The 20,113-nt window shown below is 42.5% G+C and overlaps 1 protein-coding gene across 2 annotated transcripts in view; it reads left to right on the top strand.

Annotated features, from left to right (window-relative positions):
* RELN (reelin) overlaps window positions 1-20,113 on the top strand; it is a 538,933-nt gene that overhangs the window by 236,859 nt on the left and 281,961 nt on the right. For both annotated transcript variants that reach the window (XM_040343494.1, XM_040343493.1), the window contains exons 4-6: window positions 6,449-6,519; window positions 9,493-9,525; window positions 10,234-10,312. In XM_040343494.1, coding sequence (XP_040199428.1) covers window positions 6,449-6,519; window positions 9,493-9,525; window positions 10,234-10,312 — 183 coding nt within the window. The remainder of the gene's footprint in view (window positions 1-6,448; window positions 6,520-9,492; window positions 9,526-10,233; window positions 10,313-20,113) is intronic.

The following is a 20,113-nucleotide window of genomic DNA, read 5'->3' as shown; positions in this document are numbered from 1 at the left end:
GCTGGCTGTGTATAACACACCCAGATCCTTTCACACTCTATTAGCCCCTTTGCTAAGATTAATGGTAGCTCAGACCATTGTGGTCCACAAAACACTTAGCCATATCCTAGATGGTGAGAGCAGTGTGGGCCAATAGGAGCACAGCATTGAAGGAAACCCCAGCTATCTCCTCCCCGCCGGGGGGCGTGGCTTAACGCAGTGCTCGGAGAGGAGAGAGACAGTAGCCCAGGACAATCACACTAATAAAAGTTCGCTGGCTGTGTATAACACACACCCAGATCCTTTCACACTCTATTAGCCCCTTTGCTAAGATTAATGGTAGCTCAGACCATTGTGCTCCACAAAACACTTAGCCATATCCTAGATGGTGAGAACAGTGTGGGCCAATAGGAGCACAGCATTGAAGGAAACCCCAGCTATCTCCTCCCCGCCGGGGGGCGTGGCCTTGTGCGGCGCTCGGAGGGGAGGAGAATCGAATGACACACAGGTGGAGCGTCATCCCCAGCTGTGTCTGTCATTGGTGGGCAGTCAGTGCTGCACATTATATCTATCCGGTGGATGCAAGGGACCAGCACGCTCTTGGAAAAAGTCCGAACGGACGAAACGTCGAGCGCTGCGATCCAGCATCCAACCGGAAGTGACATCTGCGCTCCACTGTCTGTGAACCCAGGAAGTTAAACACTGCAGGAAAGCCTTCAGAGCGGTCTTCAGGTATCCAGACCCTGAGGCTGGGTACACACGGACAAACATGTATGGTGAAAGCGGTCCGTCGGACCGTTTTCACCATACATGTCTGCCAGAGGGCTTCTGTACGATGGTTGTACACACCATCGTACAGAAGTCCGCGCGTAAACAATACGCGGGGCGTGTCCGCGGTGTCGCCGCGTCGATGACGCGGTGTCGCCGCGACAATGACGCGGCGACGTGGGCGGCCCGCCTTTAAAATGCTTCCACGCATGCGTCGAAGTCATTCGACGCATGCGAGGGACGGCGGGCGCCTGGACATGTACGGTAGGTCTGTACTGACGACCGTACATGTCCGAGCGGGCAGAATTCCAGCGGACTGTTTTAAAACAAGTCCAGGAATATTTGTCTGCTGGGAAAAGGCCCGGCGGGCAAATGTTTGCTGGAATTCGGCCCGCTCGCGCCCACACACGACCAAACATGTCTGCTGAAACTGGCCTGCGGGCCAGTTTCAGCAGACATGTTTGGTCGTGAGTATGGGGCCTAACAGTGAGAGTTGCACAAAGACACATCTATATGTTATATATATGCCTGACTGATTTACTATCTGGTACGCATGTTTTTTAAGGGGATTGGTGTTCATGTATTTTTTGGGTGACATTAAAGCTTTTAAACGATACTGCACTATATGGATTTTTTCCTTCCCTTATAAATCTGTGGATACGATACCTTGAGAGTAAAAAGACATAAACGGTGATCCAGAAGTAAGAAGGGTATGCAGATTTCAGCATCTAAGGGCAGCACACAAGGAGATATAGATTGAAACGCTATTTAAAAGAAACCGTCTGGTGAGTGTTTCCCCCGAAGGGGACCCTATATCCCCCCACGTGGTGATTGTCCTGTTTGGTGATTGGAGCACATATTCTGACTACATCTGATCTGGCCATTCTACACTAGCCATTTTTCTCTATCAAACCAGGAGTTTGCAGCGCTGCTGCAGGACTATTGACAAGCTCTGTGCGGGCTGTTTTAATTATTCTGCTTTTACCAGAAACTCGGTCGGAGCTGGATTCTGCCGAGAAACTCGGTCGTGTGTACACTTTTCAGCGAGGAAGCCGACGAGGAACTCGTCTGGCCGAAAAGAGAACATGTTCTCTATTTCCTCGTTGTTCAATGAGGAAAGTCAGCCCGCCGAGATCTCGGCGGCTTCCGCACTGAATTCGATGAGGAACTCGATGTGTTTGGCACATCGAGTTCCTCGGACGTGTGTATGGGGCCTCAGATGATATACAACTAGTGAGTGGTGTCTTGTGTCATCCGGGAGTGGAGGTGCTGAATTCCAGCAGGGGTTAGTGAAGTGGTGACTGCACTGTCAAAGGGGCAGAAAGGATTTCCAATTATTCTCTGCCACTAATGGATATTGGAGGTACTGTTCCTTCCTTTTTAGTGTGTTGGATGACTTTATTCAAGTAAGGATTTGATGTAAGGAGCAATATCAGTGACAGGAGCCTTTTGTCTGCTACTCTGCTTCTATGGAATAAACACTTTCATTTATGTATAACATTGTTATAACATTAAGCAATGCAGTTTGAATATTCCAGCACTGTTTCCAGAGACTTGGCTCAAACAAATACTCTATAAGGCCTTATGTACTGCCATGTACTGGACAGATCAGCATATATATGTGGTGGGTACAGCCAGATGTTTTCAATCAGTAAAGGCAGTTACAAATCAATGACTGGCTGACACTTTCCAGGGCTGTTCTGTTCACATATAGTCCCACAAGAAGCAATTAGATGCAGTTAGGGACAGATGTGTAGTTCAATATATAGGCAGTTTGTGTCCAGGACTGATCACATGTCCCTTATTACAAGTAATTGCCCCATGTGTTATTACATTAGAGCCAGTTACAGAGCCTGTCAGCCTGTCTTGATTTTTACAAGATGAGTGGGGACAGCTGATCAGACACCTCACCATACATGCCTGAGAAATACACCTATCTGGGTGGTGCAAGGCCATGTATTGTATCGTTGACTTACATTGTGATCATCCTTTCTACATGGGGGAGATGTAGCAATGGGCAGTCCAGGGCTGACAGAGGAAGCTACATTTCTTTAAAATAGACTTATTTTTAAGGAGAGGCTTCCGTTGGGCTGCGTGAGTGGGTACATCCATCCTTTCATGCAAATGGTCATCTGGTGACTTCATGAGGAGTTTTAAAGGAAAGGGAGCCAGCCTTTTGTTCCATCCACTGAAATAGTGCAAAAAATGGGCCCCTGCACAACATTCCTTTTAAAATATTTTTGGTCAAGAAAACTAACTTGGCTCTGTGGTAAGGGTCTTCCTGATAATTTCTCCTACTGTACTTTTTCCCTCAAAGAGGCTTAATTTTGGTGATCAACTTATAGAACATTACACCCAATGAAAACCGTGTCTGCACTCCTACTGTAGGGCAATCCTCTTAGGACCTCAGGGATCACATTTTCCAATGTCCCATTTTTTCCATACTTTTTTGCTTTTCTGAAAACATTTTCCACATCAAGGCCAAAATGTATGATTTTGACATGGCAATCGTTGCTCAATATAACATTCTTAAGCATCAGGTCTCTATGGTGATTTCTTTCCCATGTAAGAAGTGTATACCAGGCAATATATCTTCAGTGATATGTCTTATAACCTCAGGTTACAGATATCTGTTCTCAAAAAACAGCTGAAGATGAGTTCCACATATGATCAGCTCCATGACATAGCTAACATAGCTGTGCATCTGGAATGCCCTATAGCCATTAATGAGGAAAGATCATTCATTTGACAGTGGCCAAACCTTATGTTCAATCATTAAGTGTTTAAATCCTGTTAGGCCCCGTACACACGACCAAACATGTATGCTGAAACTGGTCCGCGGACCAGTTTCAGCATACATGTTCGGTCGTGTGTAGGCGCGAGCGGGCAGAATTTCAGCAAACATTTGCCCGCCGGGCCTTTTCCCAGCGGACAAATATTCCTGGACTTGTTTTAAAACCGTCCGCTGGAATCCTGCCCGCTCGGACATGTTCGGTCGTTTGTACAGACCTACCGTACATGTCCGAGCGCCCGCCATCCCTCGCATGCGTCGAATGACTTTGACGCATGCGTGGAAGCATTTAAAAGGCAGGCCCGCCCACGTCGCCGCGTCATCGCCAGGTCATCGTCGCGGCGACGGCGCGGACACGCCCCGCGTATTGTTTACGCGCAGACTTCTGTACGATGGTTAGTACAGCCATCGCACAGAAGTCCCTGGGCAGACATGTACGGTGAAAACAGTCCGACGGACCGGTTTCATCGTACATGTTTGCCCGTGTGTACCCGGCCTTATATTGATATTTTTATGGCCATCCTTTCCCTTTGCACATGATCCATTGCCAATCTGCCTGGGACCCAGTTTATTTGCATTGTCACAAATAAAGGCCAAGGCTCAAAGAGCACGGTTGTTACATTTTTCAGAAGGACATTGGTCTCCTACCTTTTTTCCAGTTGTTTTGCATGTCTTTGTAGACCCATGTTTTCTCTTAAAATGGTCCTGAACGTAAGTCAATGTCTCCCTCTGTCCTAAACCCTATCTGGCAGGGCAGAAGATCTAATTTTAAGTAACTTTTACAAGTCTTGTCCCTCCCGCAGGTGCTTACACTGTTTGCATTAAAATAAATACATGTAATGATGTATTATTGAATACAAATCAACATCAAAGTGGAACTAAAGTCACGAATACTGACCTATGCTTCAATGGTCCCTCGCCAGTGCTGGCATTTGCGCCCTGGCTCCTTATGGGTGCCAGTCTTTGGCTGTATGATTGGCCAGTGCAGGTTAACATCACTGGCACTGTGTTGGAAATGTAAACGGAGCTGTACACTCTGCAGAGGATTGCCTGTCACTGTACTGTTGGATAACAGTTGTTGAAGCTTAGTAATCAAATCACAATAATCACTTGACTTTTATTTTACAAAGAATTACACTTACTGTTAGAATTAGAGTTAGGCTTACCTTTAGGGATAGTTTCAAAGAATAGGTGTTGTAATGGTTGGGGGACCAGCTCTTTTTTTTTAAAGAATAGGTGTGTATACTGACCTTTACATTTGCCTGAGTGAAAGCAGAGGATTACCTGTCACTGTACTGTTGGATAACAGTTGTTGAAGCTTAGTAATCAAATCACAACAATCACTTGACTTTTATTTTACAAAGAATTACACTTACTGTTAGAATTAGAGTTAGGCTTACCTTTAGGGATAGTTTCAAAGAATAGGTGTTGTAATGGTTGGGGGACCTGCTTGATCGCAGGACACAGGCTTTTTAAAACTGAGGTTTATTAAACTTAAATGGCTTAGCAGCAGCAAAAACAAAAGAAATAACAGTCTCACCGACTTTTACAGCTCAGAACTGCTATCGCAGTTAAACAGTCCTTGCAGGTAAGTCCTTCAGTAGCAGGCTTTCAGGCAGGACACTGCCAAGTCCTTTCACAGCTTTGCTTAGCTTCCACAGCTTTCCTTGTCCACCATTCACCATGCATTGGACACTCCTACACTCCTTCACTCTCACCTGCACTTCCTGTCTGCTTTAAACTACTTCCTTAGACAGGTGCATTAACCCTTTCCATTCCCTTAAAGGCACCACAGTCCAAACAGAGGGGAAATATAACGTCCTTCCAGGACCCAGCCACGGCGTCCTGTACAGTGTATATACTGACCTTTACATTTGCCTGAGTGAAAGCAAGCAATATTTTTGTATACCAAAAGTCTAAATGCAGTTGAGCAAAATGCAGGTCCTATGCCCTCAACAGTGAACATGGGCACATGCTCTGTGTGTTGGGCACTAGCAATAGCTCTAACCTATACTACAGGTACCATTGCTGGGTAATAGTGTGGTGCATCAATATCTGAATGCATACAATTTGTACAGGGTCTGTGCTTTCACATGTGTGATGAACATAATTTCCATGTCTCTGTTGCTTACAGGCATTCATTTTAAGTAAATGTTTCAATGGCCTTTTAGGAAGCCCTTTTTTTTATTTTTTACGTGGAACACATTTCTTGCTCTAAATAGTATTTGTTGTTTACATGGCAGGGGTTAACTGAATGGTATAATGGCTTTTTGCTAGTATATACATATTTAAGTTAAAACTTTCAGTGGTATAGGTATTTTAAATAATACTATTCAACATTTATAGCATGAATGAATACTTCAACAGTATATTGATTCTGATAGAAGGTTATGTCGCTATCATGTTGATGTATGTATGTGTGTGGTGGCATGAATACACATATTAACAAAAAATATAAAGAGATTCAGAATCAAGATACATATAACCGCCAATTGCTTTGTACGGTTGAATTACAGAAATACATTTTCAGTAACATGTAAACTTGAAATAACCTGGTTCTAATTAAGTATTTTTCAGTGGCATCTGCATAGGATCATGGTGCACATTAACTACATATTTGGGTGCATTTATTAGAAAGACAATTTATCATGTATAGTAATCTAGCAAACAATCAGATTTAACACTACTAGTGGTATAAATACAAAAAGCTGATTTTGAAGGGTCATTAACTGTCACATTAAAGTAATGCATTGAAAATGTTCTATACACTGTGCATATACATATACTGTGTGCATATATACTGTGTGTATGTGTGTAATATATATATATATATATATATATATATATATATACATATAATTTTTTTGTCTTTTTACCAAATCATAGACTGTATGTAATATTTGCCTACAGGGCTACCGCTACACATAGAGGCCAGGTTATATTCAAAGATGCCCTCGCGCAACAGCTGTGTGAGCAAGGAGGTAAGGGATGATGAACATTAAAATTTAATGAATATGTTGTTTTCTTGCAGTATTTTTCATATCTCTGATATTCATTGTAGGGGATTATTTTATTGATCAAAGAAGACCGTAGCTTTATATATACGCTTAAGGCACTTGTCCTCTCGCAGTCATTGGATCTGTTACCTTTTATCTTTACTAATGAGGGACCAAGGGACTTCAGCTTTAAGGCTAATGGAAGACACAAACATGTCAAGGAAAAAAAGGCCTGAAATACATATCAAAGTAGAATATCAAGCAGCCATCATTCCATGCCAGGGTTTGGGGAATTGGCCTTGTTCATAATGCAATTACTTGCCATTAATTTGTAATAGCAAAACAAGACATTACCAGTGAACATATGAAGTATTAACATGTCATATAAATTAGTGATTATATACAATTTAATATTATCTTCTAATTGCTAACTCTGGCACCACTCTTATTCCCTGAATGCTTAAGAACTTTAAGTATGTTCCAGACTTTGTGCCATAGACCAAGACATTGGCTGAACCCTTTAAAGCAAAAGTTCTTTCCAATGTCTGCAAATAATTGTCCTACTAGAGCATAAAGAACTGTTAAATTGTATTTCAGCTGGGCATCAGAGACCACTAATTAACTTCTGAATTGACTTATGTTATTGTATGGAAGTTTTTAAAGGTGTTATCTTCTTTTAATGATATGCTATTTTTTGCCCTGCATGCTGATTCTGTGATATTGTTTGAGACGAGCATGCTGATATCTCATCTCATGTGGCACACATAGCACTGATAAAGATGTAAGTCAGAGAAGGCTGAAAAAAGTCAAATTAATTGTCAGTAATCTTAGCAATTATCTTAATTTGTGGCAGATTCAATAAATAGAAGAAAAGAATCTGAGCCCAAAATTGGAGGTCTTCTCTATAGTGAAAAATCAGAATTCATGTTTAATATTTTCCCAAAATAAAAGGTAAAGCCTTGTTGGTTCCTACTGCAGTTTCAGGATCTGTGACATTTAAAATGTTTCCTTTGGCGTGTGATGCATCTCTTTAAAACGTTCATATGTAGATAAAACTGGAAAAGGAAAAAACAAGCTGATCCACATAAAGCAAGTATTGTGTAGTCTTTTTTGCCAATGCCCTCAGATGACATTTACCCTATGCATGCAATCAGCAGTCTCTTGGCCTGGCAGTGTCGCTGCACATGGGAGATTTTTATTTAATAGAAAGATAGTTACATAAAGAAGGTCTTTAGTACTTCATAACATTTTTTACTGGCATAAAAACTGCTGGAAATGTTCTGTGTAACATCGGAACTGTTTTTCGGCAGCTGTTTAATCGCTTCTTTGACAGATGTAAAGAATAACATAGATATCTCTGAAGCCCATTTTTTGGTGTTTTCATCTTGGTCTAAACGCTGCTTGCCACTTTTTTAAAAGCTGCCATAGCAGAAAGTCTGATCTGTCTAACGCCCTCCAGGGTAAGCGCACACATTTCAATAAAAGAACAGCTTTAAATAAAACATAAAGGCAATGCAGTAAAATAAGTCTACTATGTATGCACTTAGTAGACTTGATTGTCGATAACAGGAATCATTTTGTTGCATACAAAAGTCTTTAGACACACTAAAATAAAGTTCACAAGTTTATAATAGTTTTGAATACTGCATAAAGTGTAGCTCAAGGCAACAGAAAATTCTGCCAGTGAACTGCAGAAGCTATCCAGGAAACACTGCAACAGTGAAAAAAAATAATCCATCGGTTTTACTTTAATGAGTGTTGTATAAAATACAGTGCATACAGTTTCATAAGACACATCACAAGACATTTGGGTGGAACTGTAGGGTCATGTTATTTGATCCTCTGCTGTACAACCTCCTACTTATAATAGGGTTTTGTGGGTGAAGTGCAATAGTCTCAGATATGGTGATAATTTAGCCCATTTAATGATTTAAGCCTTGACTTTTTGCAGTCTCAGATTTAGAGGCATTTAAAAGGTAAGTTATGTGTGATGTTGAATTTAGCTAGTGAGACAGCCTTTTGCAGAATATTAATACTAGAATGAGAAAGATGGCCATTCAGCAGGCTAGCATGTCAGTTTAACTGCAAGACATGACATTATTGCTGTATATAGCAACAGGTCTTATAACATCCAGAAGTGATACTTTAGGTATTGGTGAAACTTGAAATGTAACACATTTTTTTTGTTTTTTTTGTTTTTAGTTTTACAATTAACTTTGAAAGTGAAAGTATAACGAAATCTCAAATTTTGAGTTGTCACCAGAAAAGTAAGAGAAGACATCTTCCAATGGAGGCACTAGTTCTAGTGACCTAGGGATCCCAATGAATTCCTTTATTTTGCAGGGATTTCCTCTCATTTCCTCTTGGGCTGTGGGACAGGAAGTGAAATGAAAATCTCTGCAATTGGACAGATGGCGAAAGAAAAAATGAAAAAAATGTTTTTGTCTATAGTTCTGCCTTATTAGCCTGAGGCAGCCCTTGTCTTATGTGTTTTGGATAGTCCAAAAGCAAGATCCCTCGCAGTAGTTCTAACTCTGTTTCCGTCCAGTTCAGAGTAATAAATAAATCAATACAACGGGGAGAGCAGGAAACCCTCCTAATGTCCACAGCAGGTGTGCAGACGTAGGTACATAAACACAGAAATCTCACCAACAAAGTCTTTGACAGAAACTTTCAGGGGAATGAACTCTCCAGTGACAATAAAAAACCAACCCATTACCAAAACTGTAGTTTGGGCATTTTTATAATCAGATGTTATACACAACAGCAAGCCTTCATAACAAAATATCTAGCCTTTTCGGACTGACCAAACAGACTAGACAATGGTTTATATTTTCTATCCAAAACTAGTTGCAGCACCAGCCAGGGCAATCTCTATTTCCTCCTGATTAACATTAAATATTCCGGTGGAATTCTGATTTTTTTTTTATTGAAATGTTTATGTTTTTTTTCTTTAAGCTCCAACAGAAGCACCTTTACGTCCAAATTTGGGTGAGTCACAACTCACTTTTATCTTATGAAACATGCTACATACACTTTATAATGCATCTGCATAAATATCAAATAATTTTGTTTTTGCTCCCCTCCAGCAATCAGTAGAAGCGCCTGACATTTTCAATCACTTTTCTGTGTTTTGCTTTGGCACAATATTGATTTATGACACAGTAAACAGCAGGCATATTTACTGTGATGCAAAATGTTGATGCCTTGCCAAAGTAGCAATTCGCCTCGTATGCTTTATTCTTGGAAGCATCAGGCTAATCAGTTGAATCTGACTTGGTGTTTTAAACACTACATTTTAACCCAATAATCATACTGAAAAAACACTTTCATCTCTCTTTTCTGATATATTTTTTTTAAATCAGCTATCAGTTGCTTATTGACTTTTCTACTTTGATTGGCTGTAGAAGAGTGTATTGTTACATTTTTTGAATTCCTATCTATATGTTTTCCTCTAATGCAGTGGGTGGTATGTAACTTGGCATTTTATATTGTAGGATTTTGAAATGAATAATAAATGAAAAAACTGTAGTGACTATGAAATTACTTTCAGTAGTTTAGATATTTATCCTGTTGGAAGCATATTAAAATATTATTTGTCACATGTCTGAAATCAATAGCTCAATACATTGTTCCTGACGTGTATTACGGTAAATGTTGTTATTAATTATAATATTCTGAATCAATTTTTTTTTACAGCTGAAATTCATAGTGAAGGCATTATTTTACGAGATGATTTTGATTCTTACAAGCAGCAGGAATTAAATCCAAACATTTGGTATGTACTATACAGAATTGCTCTTTATAAATAATTGTGTTCCACAGACATAGAAAACTTGGGATTGTAAATAGACCTGCATTATTAAATTAATGCTATCAAGTTTTATTTTAAAATTGGACTGTTCCAAATTTAAATATGGGAAAGAATAATAAGAATAAAAATGATTGAAAATGCCGTATTTCAATATATAAAATATTTTTTGTATGAGTGTATGATTTGCTTTATATCAACAGCATGCATGTTTGAGCTAAGGGCAGGTGAATTCCAGAAAGTACATGAAAATTGCATGAATTATTTGCCCCTACTTAACATGGCCACAGCCAAAAATACTAGGGGGTGTTTTTCCAAAGTGATTTCTCATCAAAATAAAGCATAGAGATATGGATTGATGGGGCAGTTTGTTTTGAATATAAAAAAAGTATTAATCAGAGTTTTTGGCTTGTGGTGCTCAGATGCAGTGAAGATCCGCTTTAAGTATGTTGTAAATAGAAAGAGCTTGGTTGACTTTTTAATACTAGCGGTCACTTTTCAGCTTCTGATCTGGAATGGCAGAGATACAGTTATGATATGCTTAAAATTTTTAAATAAAGAGCTTGGTTAGCAAAACAAATTATAGATAGATATATGTGTATTAAAATATGGTGAATTCATTCATTGACCATATCTGGAAGACCAATACAGAATATTATAAGAAAAGGTTTATTTCATTGGCATGTTATCATGCTTCTTGGTTGACCCGAACGCTACATGCACCTTCGGCATTTCATTCACCCTGTGAGAAAAAACTAACCTGAGAATGTCAGACCCAACTTCATTACCTGAGCCTGCCCCTTCAGGTCCTACCTGTGCACCAGAGAAAATCCACACGTCTGCCACCTTCCAAGCCATTGAGCACTGCAAATCCTCATGGATGGGATGTGTAGATCATCTTGCAATGGTGTGGAATCTGATCCACCGTGAATTTTGGTATATTGACTGAGGAAGATGACAGAGTGTGAATGTAAGTGGATTCCAATGCCTCCCATGCCAGCCTACTAAAGAAACTGCAGCAGACTGCAAAGCAACCCTCAAAATAGACAGAGAAAAAACAAGAGGAAAAGCGCCTCTGAGTATTCTGTATTTAATACTTGCAATAAAAAGTATCCAGCACTTACATCATAATAAACAATGGTGAAGTCCGGGAAGCTGGTGTAGACCTTACTGACGATCAGTGGAGCCAGGATCGAGAGATGTTGCCATCTAAACCAGATTTCTGCAGCCGCTCGGAGCCGGGGGGAGCCGACTGTATCCGTGGTGATGGAATGCTGCTGGGCTGAAGTCTCGTATGCTGGCGTGTGACGTCAGCTGGACGGGGGCCAAGGGAGACCACAACACGTTTCAGAGCATGCGTGAGTCAGGGAGCAGACCTGCGCGCTCTTTTTTCAAGTGCACTTGACAACATCTCTCGATCCTGGCTCCACTGATCGTCAGTAAGGTCTACACCAGATTGCCAGACTTCACCATTGTTTATTATGATGTAAGTGCTGGATACTTTTTATTATAAATATTAAATACAGAATACTCAGAGGCGCTTTTCCTCTTGTTTTTTCTCTTGCATATTCTGAGCTGTTTTCGCTTCTGGAGAGCTGCCCTGAGCACCTGTAACCATCCACACTGGCTATATACAGCTACCAACAATAGCCTTATGGCACTTTACTTGGACTGAACCTCTTTAAGGACACACCACACTTTCAAAAACACTTTGCTGGACCACATGGTAGGAAAAGTGCATCAAATTCTGACTGACAAGAGACCCACCCAAACCACCTCCAAGACTGTTCCTAGTCCAGCTCGTAAACTACAAGGGTTGCGACTTAATCCTGTTAGCATTTAGAAAGAGGCCATTTATACAATGCGAAAACCCATCTCTTCTACTGTTTTCAGATGTCCTAGCTGAGATTCAAACACGACATAGGCTCTTTGTGGATATACGGAAAAGGCTGTGAAACTTTGGTAAAGACACTAGTTACCGCACTACGCACCAATGTTTCAGATTTTATGACATTGGGAAGCTTCACGATTATCCTAGTCATGTGTTGTGCTTTTTTGAAGCAGCAGGTTCATGTTGGAATGGGTTTTTTTTTTAATTATTTTTTTTTCTTGTTTTTTCTGCCCTGCTCAGTGTGGTATGCACATTATCAGCTACTAGCTGACATCGTGCCACCACAGCCAGTTTTCGGAATGATGTCCATACTAGTGAGTTTCAGACGTTTTTACTTTGTTTCAATTTGCTGAGTATGTACTATCTTTACTGGATGCACACAAGAGTGTCGTCTGGCAGCTTCGCTGCAATTATCACCAGCTATCTTGGATCACCCTCATCTCTGTGAATTTCCACTATAGCGCCACCAGAATCTATAGGTTACTATTTGGGCCCCCTTTTCTATTTATATAAAAAATTAATTGCGCTCCCACCTAAAAAATGCAAAATTATCATATGAACTCAAGTGACTTTCAGCAATAGTGTTCATACAAAAAACAATAACGTGTAAGTTCATAAATAAACACTATAGGATTAACAATGAAGATTCATTCTAATAGATAAATATGAACAAACTGAAAAATTGCAAAGTTCATGTAAATTAAATGGGATAAGGAAAACTTGACAGCAGGTGAATCTACTTTGGTGTTCTGTTCATCTAGTAAAAGAAAGGCGTTCACCGCTGCTTACCAGATAGAAGATCATATAGCACTCATCAGAATACACTCCAGCCAGGCCAGGATAATCATCCAGGTATTCCTCCTCCAGGACACACCGTTTACTAGGGCTGCGCATCTTCACCGGTCTTACGATTCAATGCGATTACGATTATCAAGTCCACGATTCGATTTGATTCCGCGATGCATCACGATGCATCAAGATTACTGCGCACGGTTTTCATCTGTTCTTAAAAAAAACTCTCTGCATGTAGCAAACTGTAAACACAGCACACAACTTAAAGAGGAGCTCCAGACTGACCCCAAAATACTACAAGAGATGGACAGAGACTGCAGACAATGATACAAGAGATGGACAGAGACTGCGGACAATGATACTAGAGAGGATCAGAGACTGCGGACAATGATACTAGAGAGGATCAGAGACTGCGGACATGATACTAGAGAGGATCAGAGACTGCGGACATTGTCCCCATAAAGTCCTGCCAACCGACAATGTATGCCATGTCATAAATTATGGTTTATGTATGTCTTATTGTCTTAGTGATTGATTCACATCACAACTTCATTGATACCTTTTTTTTGTATGATTTTTAGTTTTGCTCATTACTGCCACACACGTGCAATGCATGGCTGCATGTGTGTGGCAGTGATGAGCAAAAGCAAAAATCATACAAAAAAAGGGTATCAATTTTAAATCAATGAAGTTGTGATGTTAATCAATCACTAAGACATACATAAACCAGTGTGCCATCAATTGCTGCCAGTGTGCCATCAATTGCTGCCAGTGTGCAATCAGTGTGCCAATGCCATCAATTGCTGCCAGTGTGCCATCAATTGCCGCCACTGTGCCACCAATTGCTGCCAGTGTGCCCAAATTATTGCCCATCAGTATGCCATCAATTGCTGCCAGTGTGCCATCAATTGCCGCCACTGTGCCCATAAATTGGCATCCACTGTGCCCATAAATTTCCACCACTGTGCCCATAAATTGCTGCCACTGTGCCATCAATTGCTGCCACTGTGCCATCAATTGCTGCCAGTGTGCCATCAATTGCTACGAGTGTGCCATCAATTGCTGCCAGTGTGCCCAAATTATTGCCCATCAGTGTGCCACCAATTGCTGCCAGTATGCCACCAATTGCTGCCAGTATGCCACCAATTGCTGCCAGTGTGCCATCAATTGCTACCAGTGTGCCATCAATTGCTGCCAGTGTGCATCCCCCAAGTACCTGATGATGATGATCAAATCTCTGCTGATCTCTGACTCCTGTCACTGTTCTGCTGCCTGCAGTACTCGGCCGTCTCGGGTCTCCCACAGCAGCCTGTGCACAGTGTGAGGTGAGCCAAGGAGGTAGGCTCTGGGGAGTCGGGACCGGGACCGGAGACACTCGCTCCACGTGTCTCTCACATGGTGACGGGCGGCAGGGAATGCCGTCAGCGGGGGGGGCGGGAAAGGAGGCGCGGCTAACACCTCACAGTTTCACCCGATCGGATCACCGATCATCAGTTCCGTGTAACACTCAGGCAGGATAAAAAGAAGAAGGCCTCATGATGTAGTACAGTGGTGCCCAACCTTTTGAAGAGCAAGGGCCACTTAAGCGACTTGGTAACCGGTCGTGGGCCACAATGAGTGGAGTAAGTGGATGGCAGCCCACTCGGCTCTATAGCGCCCACTCTACTCTCAGCACACCAAACTCGCAGGTAATATAATTCTATGACTCAGGTGCACTTTTCTGTACCTGTGGATCAGTTTGAAAGCAGCCCAGTAACCACTGCAGAACAGATATGCCCATATATACACACACTGTGATTTTAATAATAAAAACGTACCTTTAACCACTAGCTGACGGCCGCGCGGCTCTCAATCTCTAACAGGCCGTCTTTTTACGGCCGCCCCTTTGCTCGTTCCCCACGCGCGCTCCCGAGCGCGCAGCGGGGGAACTGCTGTGCTGGCCGTGTCCCTTGGACACAGCCAAACACAGATCGCGGTAAATAGCCAATCGCAGCGGCTATTTACAGCGCGATCTGTGCGGCCAATGAGAGATGATCTCATATGTAAACATATGAGATCATCTCTCATTGCCGGCTCTCCCCTCCTCACACAGACACCGCATGTGAGGAGGGAGAGATACTGTGAGTAACCAGCGATGAAAAAAAAAGACTAACCAGTGCCACCACTTGTGCCCCCCACAGTATTACAGTGCCCTACACAGTACCCCCCAGTACTACAGTGCCCCCCACAGTGCCCACCACAGTGCCCCCCACAGTACCACCGTGTGCCCCCCAGTACCACCGTGTGCTCCCCAATACCACCGTGTGCCCCCCAGTACCACCGTGTGCCCCCCAGTACCACCGTGTGCCCCCCAGTACCACCGTGTGCCCCCCAGTACCACCGTGTGCCCACCAGTACCACCGTGTGCCTACCAGTACCACTGTGCCCACCTGTGCCTACCAGTACCACTGTGCCCACCTGTACCACCATGCCCACCAGTACCACCGTGTGCCCACCAGTACCACCGTGTGCCCACCAGTACCACCGTGTGCCTACCAGTACCACTGTGCCCACCTGTGCCTACCAGTACCACTGTGCCCACCTGTACCACTGTGCCCACATGTGCCACCATGCCCACCTGTGCCACCATGCCCACCAGTACCACCTGTGCCCAGTGCCCATCTGCCACCTCAGTGCACATCTGCAATCAGTGCCCACCTGTGCCACCTCATCAGTGCCCACCTGTGCCACAGTCAATCAGTTCACATCAGTACCCATCTCAGTGTCATCTGTGCCACCTCATTAGTGCCACCTGTGCCGCCTCATTAGTGCCATCTGTGCCGCCTCATTAGTGCCATCTGTGCCGCCTTATTAGTGCCATCTGTGCCGCCTCATTAGTGCCATATGTGCCGCCTCATCAGTGCCCACCTGTGTCCACCAGTACACAGGCCTCAACGGTGCACATCAGTACCCATCTCAGTGCCATCTGTGCCGCCTCAGTGCCATCTGTGCCACCTCATCAGTGCCATCTGTGCCACCTCATCGGTGCCATCTGTGTGCATTCCTGGCTTGTTAGGGTCTCAAGAAATGAGATAGGCCTTCAGTACATCAGGTGTGATCAGATGTGATAATTTTTTATGATTTGCACTATAGCTTGTAGACTCTAAAACTTTCACACAGACCAAAAAATTTCCAAAAACGTTGGGTTATTTTTATCAAAGACTTGTAGCAGTATAAATTGTGGCCAAAATGTATGAAGAAAAATTAATAATTTGCAAAATTTTATCACAGAAACTAAGAAAAAATATTTTTTTTCCAAATTTTCGGTCTTTTTTCATTAATAGCGCAAAAAATAAAAACCGCAGAGGTGATCAAATACCACCAAAAGAAAGCTCTATTTGTGGGAAAAAAAGGACAAAAAAATCATTTGGGTACAGTGTTGCAGGACTGAGTAATTGTCATTCAAAGTGTAAGAGCACGAAAGCTGAAAATTGGTCTGGTCAGGAGGGTGTTTAAGTGCCCAGTATGGAAGTGGTTAATAACAGTATTCTATTTTATTCCATCCCAGAGCAGGAGGTCGTGGGCCACATCAGAGGGCTCCACGGGCCACATGTGGCCCCCGGGCCACTGGTTGGGCACCCCTGTTGTAGTATGAAGGTTCAAAGGTGTTTATGTAAAACAAGCACTGCACTGCAAACACACCGCAAATACACCAGGAGACATGCAGAGATAAAAAACACAGCTGCGGCTGACAGTCCGATCGGCTCATGCGTGGTGACGTATAGAGTACTGACTCCACCCGACGCGTTTCCCCGTAACAGGACCCCCCTTATCACCTTACTTAATCCTAAACGTGAGCATTTTAAATGTTGTTCATTGATTTACACTCACTGGCCAATTTATTAGGTACACCTGTTCAATTGCTTGGTAACACAAATTGCTAATCAGCTCAATGCATTTAGGCACCTAAACGTGGTGAAGACAACTTGCTGAAGTTCAAACCAAGCCTCAGAATGAGGAAGAAATGGGCTTTAAGTGACTTTGAACATGGCATGGCTTTTGGTGCCAGACAGGCTGGTCTGAGTATTTCAAAATCTGCTGATCTACTGGGATTGTCATGTACAACCAGGATTTACAGAAAATGGTCGGAACATGCGAAACTATCCAGTGAGCAGCAGTTGTGTGGATGAAAATGCCTTGTTGATGTCAGAGGAGAATGGACAGACTGGTTTGAGATGATAGAAAGGCAACAGTAACTCTAAGGCCGGGTACTCACGACCAAACATGTATGGTGAAAGCGGTCCGTCGGACCGTTTCCACCATACATGTCTGCCAGAGGGCTTCTGTACGATGGTTGTACACACCATCGTACAGAAGTCCGCGCGTAAACAATACGCGGGGCGTGTCCGCGGTGTCGCCGCGTCGATGACGCGGTGTCGCCGCGACAATGACGCGGCGACGTGGGCGGCCCGCCTTTAAAATGCTTCCACGCATGCGTCTAAGTCATTCGACGCATGCGAGGGACGGCGGGCGCCTGGACATGTACGGTAGGTCTGTACTGACGACCGTACATGTCCGAGCGGGCAGAATTCCAGCGGACTGTTTTAAAACAAGTCCAGGAATATTTGTCTGCTGGGAAAAGGCCCGGCGGGCAAATGTTTGCTGGAATTCGGCCCGCTCGCGCCCACACACGACCAAACATGTCTGCTGAAAATGGCCTGCGGGCCAGTTTCAGCAGACATGTTTGCTCGTGAGTATGGGGCCTAATAACCACTCGTTACAACCAAGGTATGCAGAATACCATCTCTGAATGCACAACACATCGAACCTTGAATCAGATGGGCTACAGCAGCAAAATACCACACCAGGTGCCACTCCTGTCAGATAAGAACAGGTAACTGAGGCTACAATTCACATATGCTCACCAAAATTGGACAATAGAAGATTGGAAAAACGTTGCCTGGTCTGATGAGTCTCAATTGCAGCTGCAACATTCAGATGGTAGGGTCTGAATTTGGAATAAACAACATAAAATCATGGATCTATCCTGTCTTGTATCAACAGCTCAGGCTGCTGGTGTAGGTGTAATGGTGTGGGGGATATTTTCCTGGAGCACTTTGGGCTCCTTAGTACCAATTGAGCATTGTTTAATTGCCACGGCCTACCTGAGTATTGTTACTGACCATGTCCATCCCTTTATGACTACAGAGTACCCATCTTCTGATGGCTACTTCCAGCAGGACCACATCACAAAAATAAAATCATCTTAAACTGGTTTCTTGAACATGACAATTAGTTCACTCTACTCTAATTGGCCTCCACAGTTATCAGATCTGAATCCAACAGAGCACGTTTAGGATGTGGTGAAACAGGTGATTCGCATCATGGATGTGAAGCCGACAAATCTGCATCACTGCGTTATGCTATCATGTCTACTGTATATGGACCAAAATCTCTGAGGAATGTTTCCAACACCTTGTTGAATCTATGCGATGAGGAATCAAGGCAGTTCTGAAGGCAAAAGGGGGTCCAACCCGGTATTAGCAAGATGTAACTAATTAAGTACTGTATATGTAAAGTGCTGTGTACATTTTTGGCGCTATATAAAATAAATAAATATTGGGGAAAAATCTGTCAGGCCCCGTACACACGACCGAGGAACTCGACGTGCCAAACACATCGAGTTCCTCGGGCCGACTTTCCTCATTGAACAACGAGGAAATAGAGAACATGTTCTCTTTTCGGCCCGATGAGTTCCTCGACGGGTTCCTCGCTGAAAAGTACACACGACCGAGTTTCTCTGCAGAATCCAGCTCTGACCGAGTTTCTGGCTGAATTCTGCCGAGAAACTCGGTCGTGTGTACGGGGCCTGAGTGTTGTTTGATCTGCAACACCTCAGAGAGCCTCAGCAATGTTTGTTATCAAATTGGCTGGGGTTCAGATAGATGCAGAGCATACACAGTAAAAACCTCATTAGCTTTTTATGAAATATCAAATTCATTGTGTTGGAGGATCTTTGTGTTTCAACAAACATGTTAGAGAATCTCGGATTTTAACCCTTACATTGGTTAACTTGTCAATCAGTTTAAACAGGCCAAGCATGGACAAATGTCTATAAATGACCTACTTTGTCCAAAACGCCCTTTGTAAGCCATTATGCAAGCTAGATTTTAATAAAATAGTTTACATATTATTAATTTACTTGTTGATTGGTGGGATGCCATTGTCAAAAGTTCCATTTGCAGTGTATGATAAAACACCAAAATAACCTTGTCTCAAATTTACAGCAAAATAAATCTGTGATAACCAATGTGCAAGTTATGTCATTGCTTATTCCTATTACTTGTTAGTCCTTTGGCTGTTATACTCATTGTGTTCTGTCAGTTTACTAATCCAGGTCATATTTGCAGCCAGGGATGTCTTAGGTTTCAGCTTATATTCTTTGTTGCAGTAAGTAGTGAAGACAAAGGCTGAGCATGACAGCCATGGAATTATCTAGTTAGCTGGGCCTTTTTTCTCTCATGGTAGATTAGGGCCACAATCCATCTGTGCTTTATATGCAGGTATGATTCCAAATGCTGCCATAGCAATAATGTTGATCAGAATTTATCCTCGTTTGAATTTACAGGTCTGTTTTCTGGTACAGTATTTTTTTTTTCAAAAATGTTACTTTTTAATTATCACATACTTTGTTCCTCATGCTGTACTAGTAACACTTGGAAGTAGAAATCAAACATGAAACTGTGAAAGATATGTGAGATGTAGCAGATGCTTCCTTTCTATTAACTGTGGAATGAAACATATTCTACAGCCATCATCGTGTAAGGAATTAAGATTATGTCACTTTTCATACGTACAACAGATAAACACGGGTGTTAATAGATGCAATGAATTTCAGAATCAAACACAAAGTGAAAGCTGGAGGGATTATTTCCGGTACAATGGAGTTGCTATTGAATGAACTGCTGGAACTACGTGTGGCTAATTATGAAGAATCATTACTTTGTGATTTAATGCTTGTCAAGTGTGGCATTCATATACATTGTATGTAAAGACAGGGCAGGCACAATACCAAAAGATGAAGACTATTTGTAATTTATAACTAT

Source organism: Rana temporaria, chromosome 3, assembly GCF_905171775.1.
Source record: "Rana temporaria chromosome 3, aRanTem1.1, whole genome shotgun sequence".
In the NCBI taxonomy this organism is placed as follows: Eukaryota; Metazoa; Chordata; class Amphibia; order Anura; family Ranidae; genus Rana; species Rana temporaria.
This window is presented reverse-complemented; position numbering and strand designations above follow the sequence as displayed.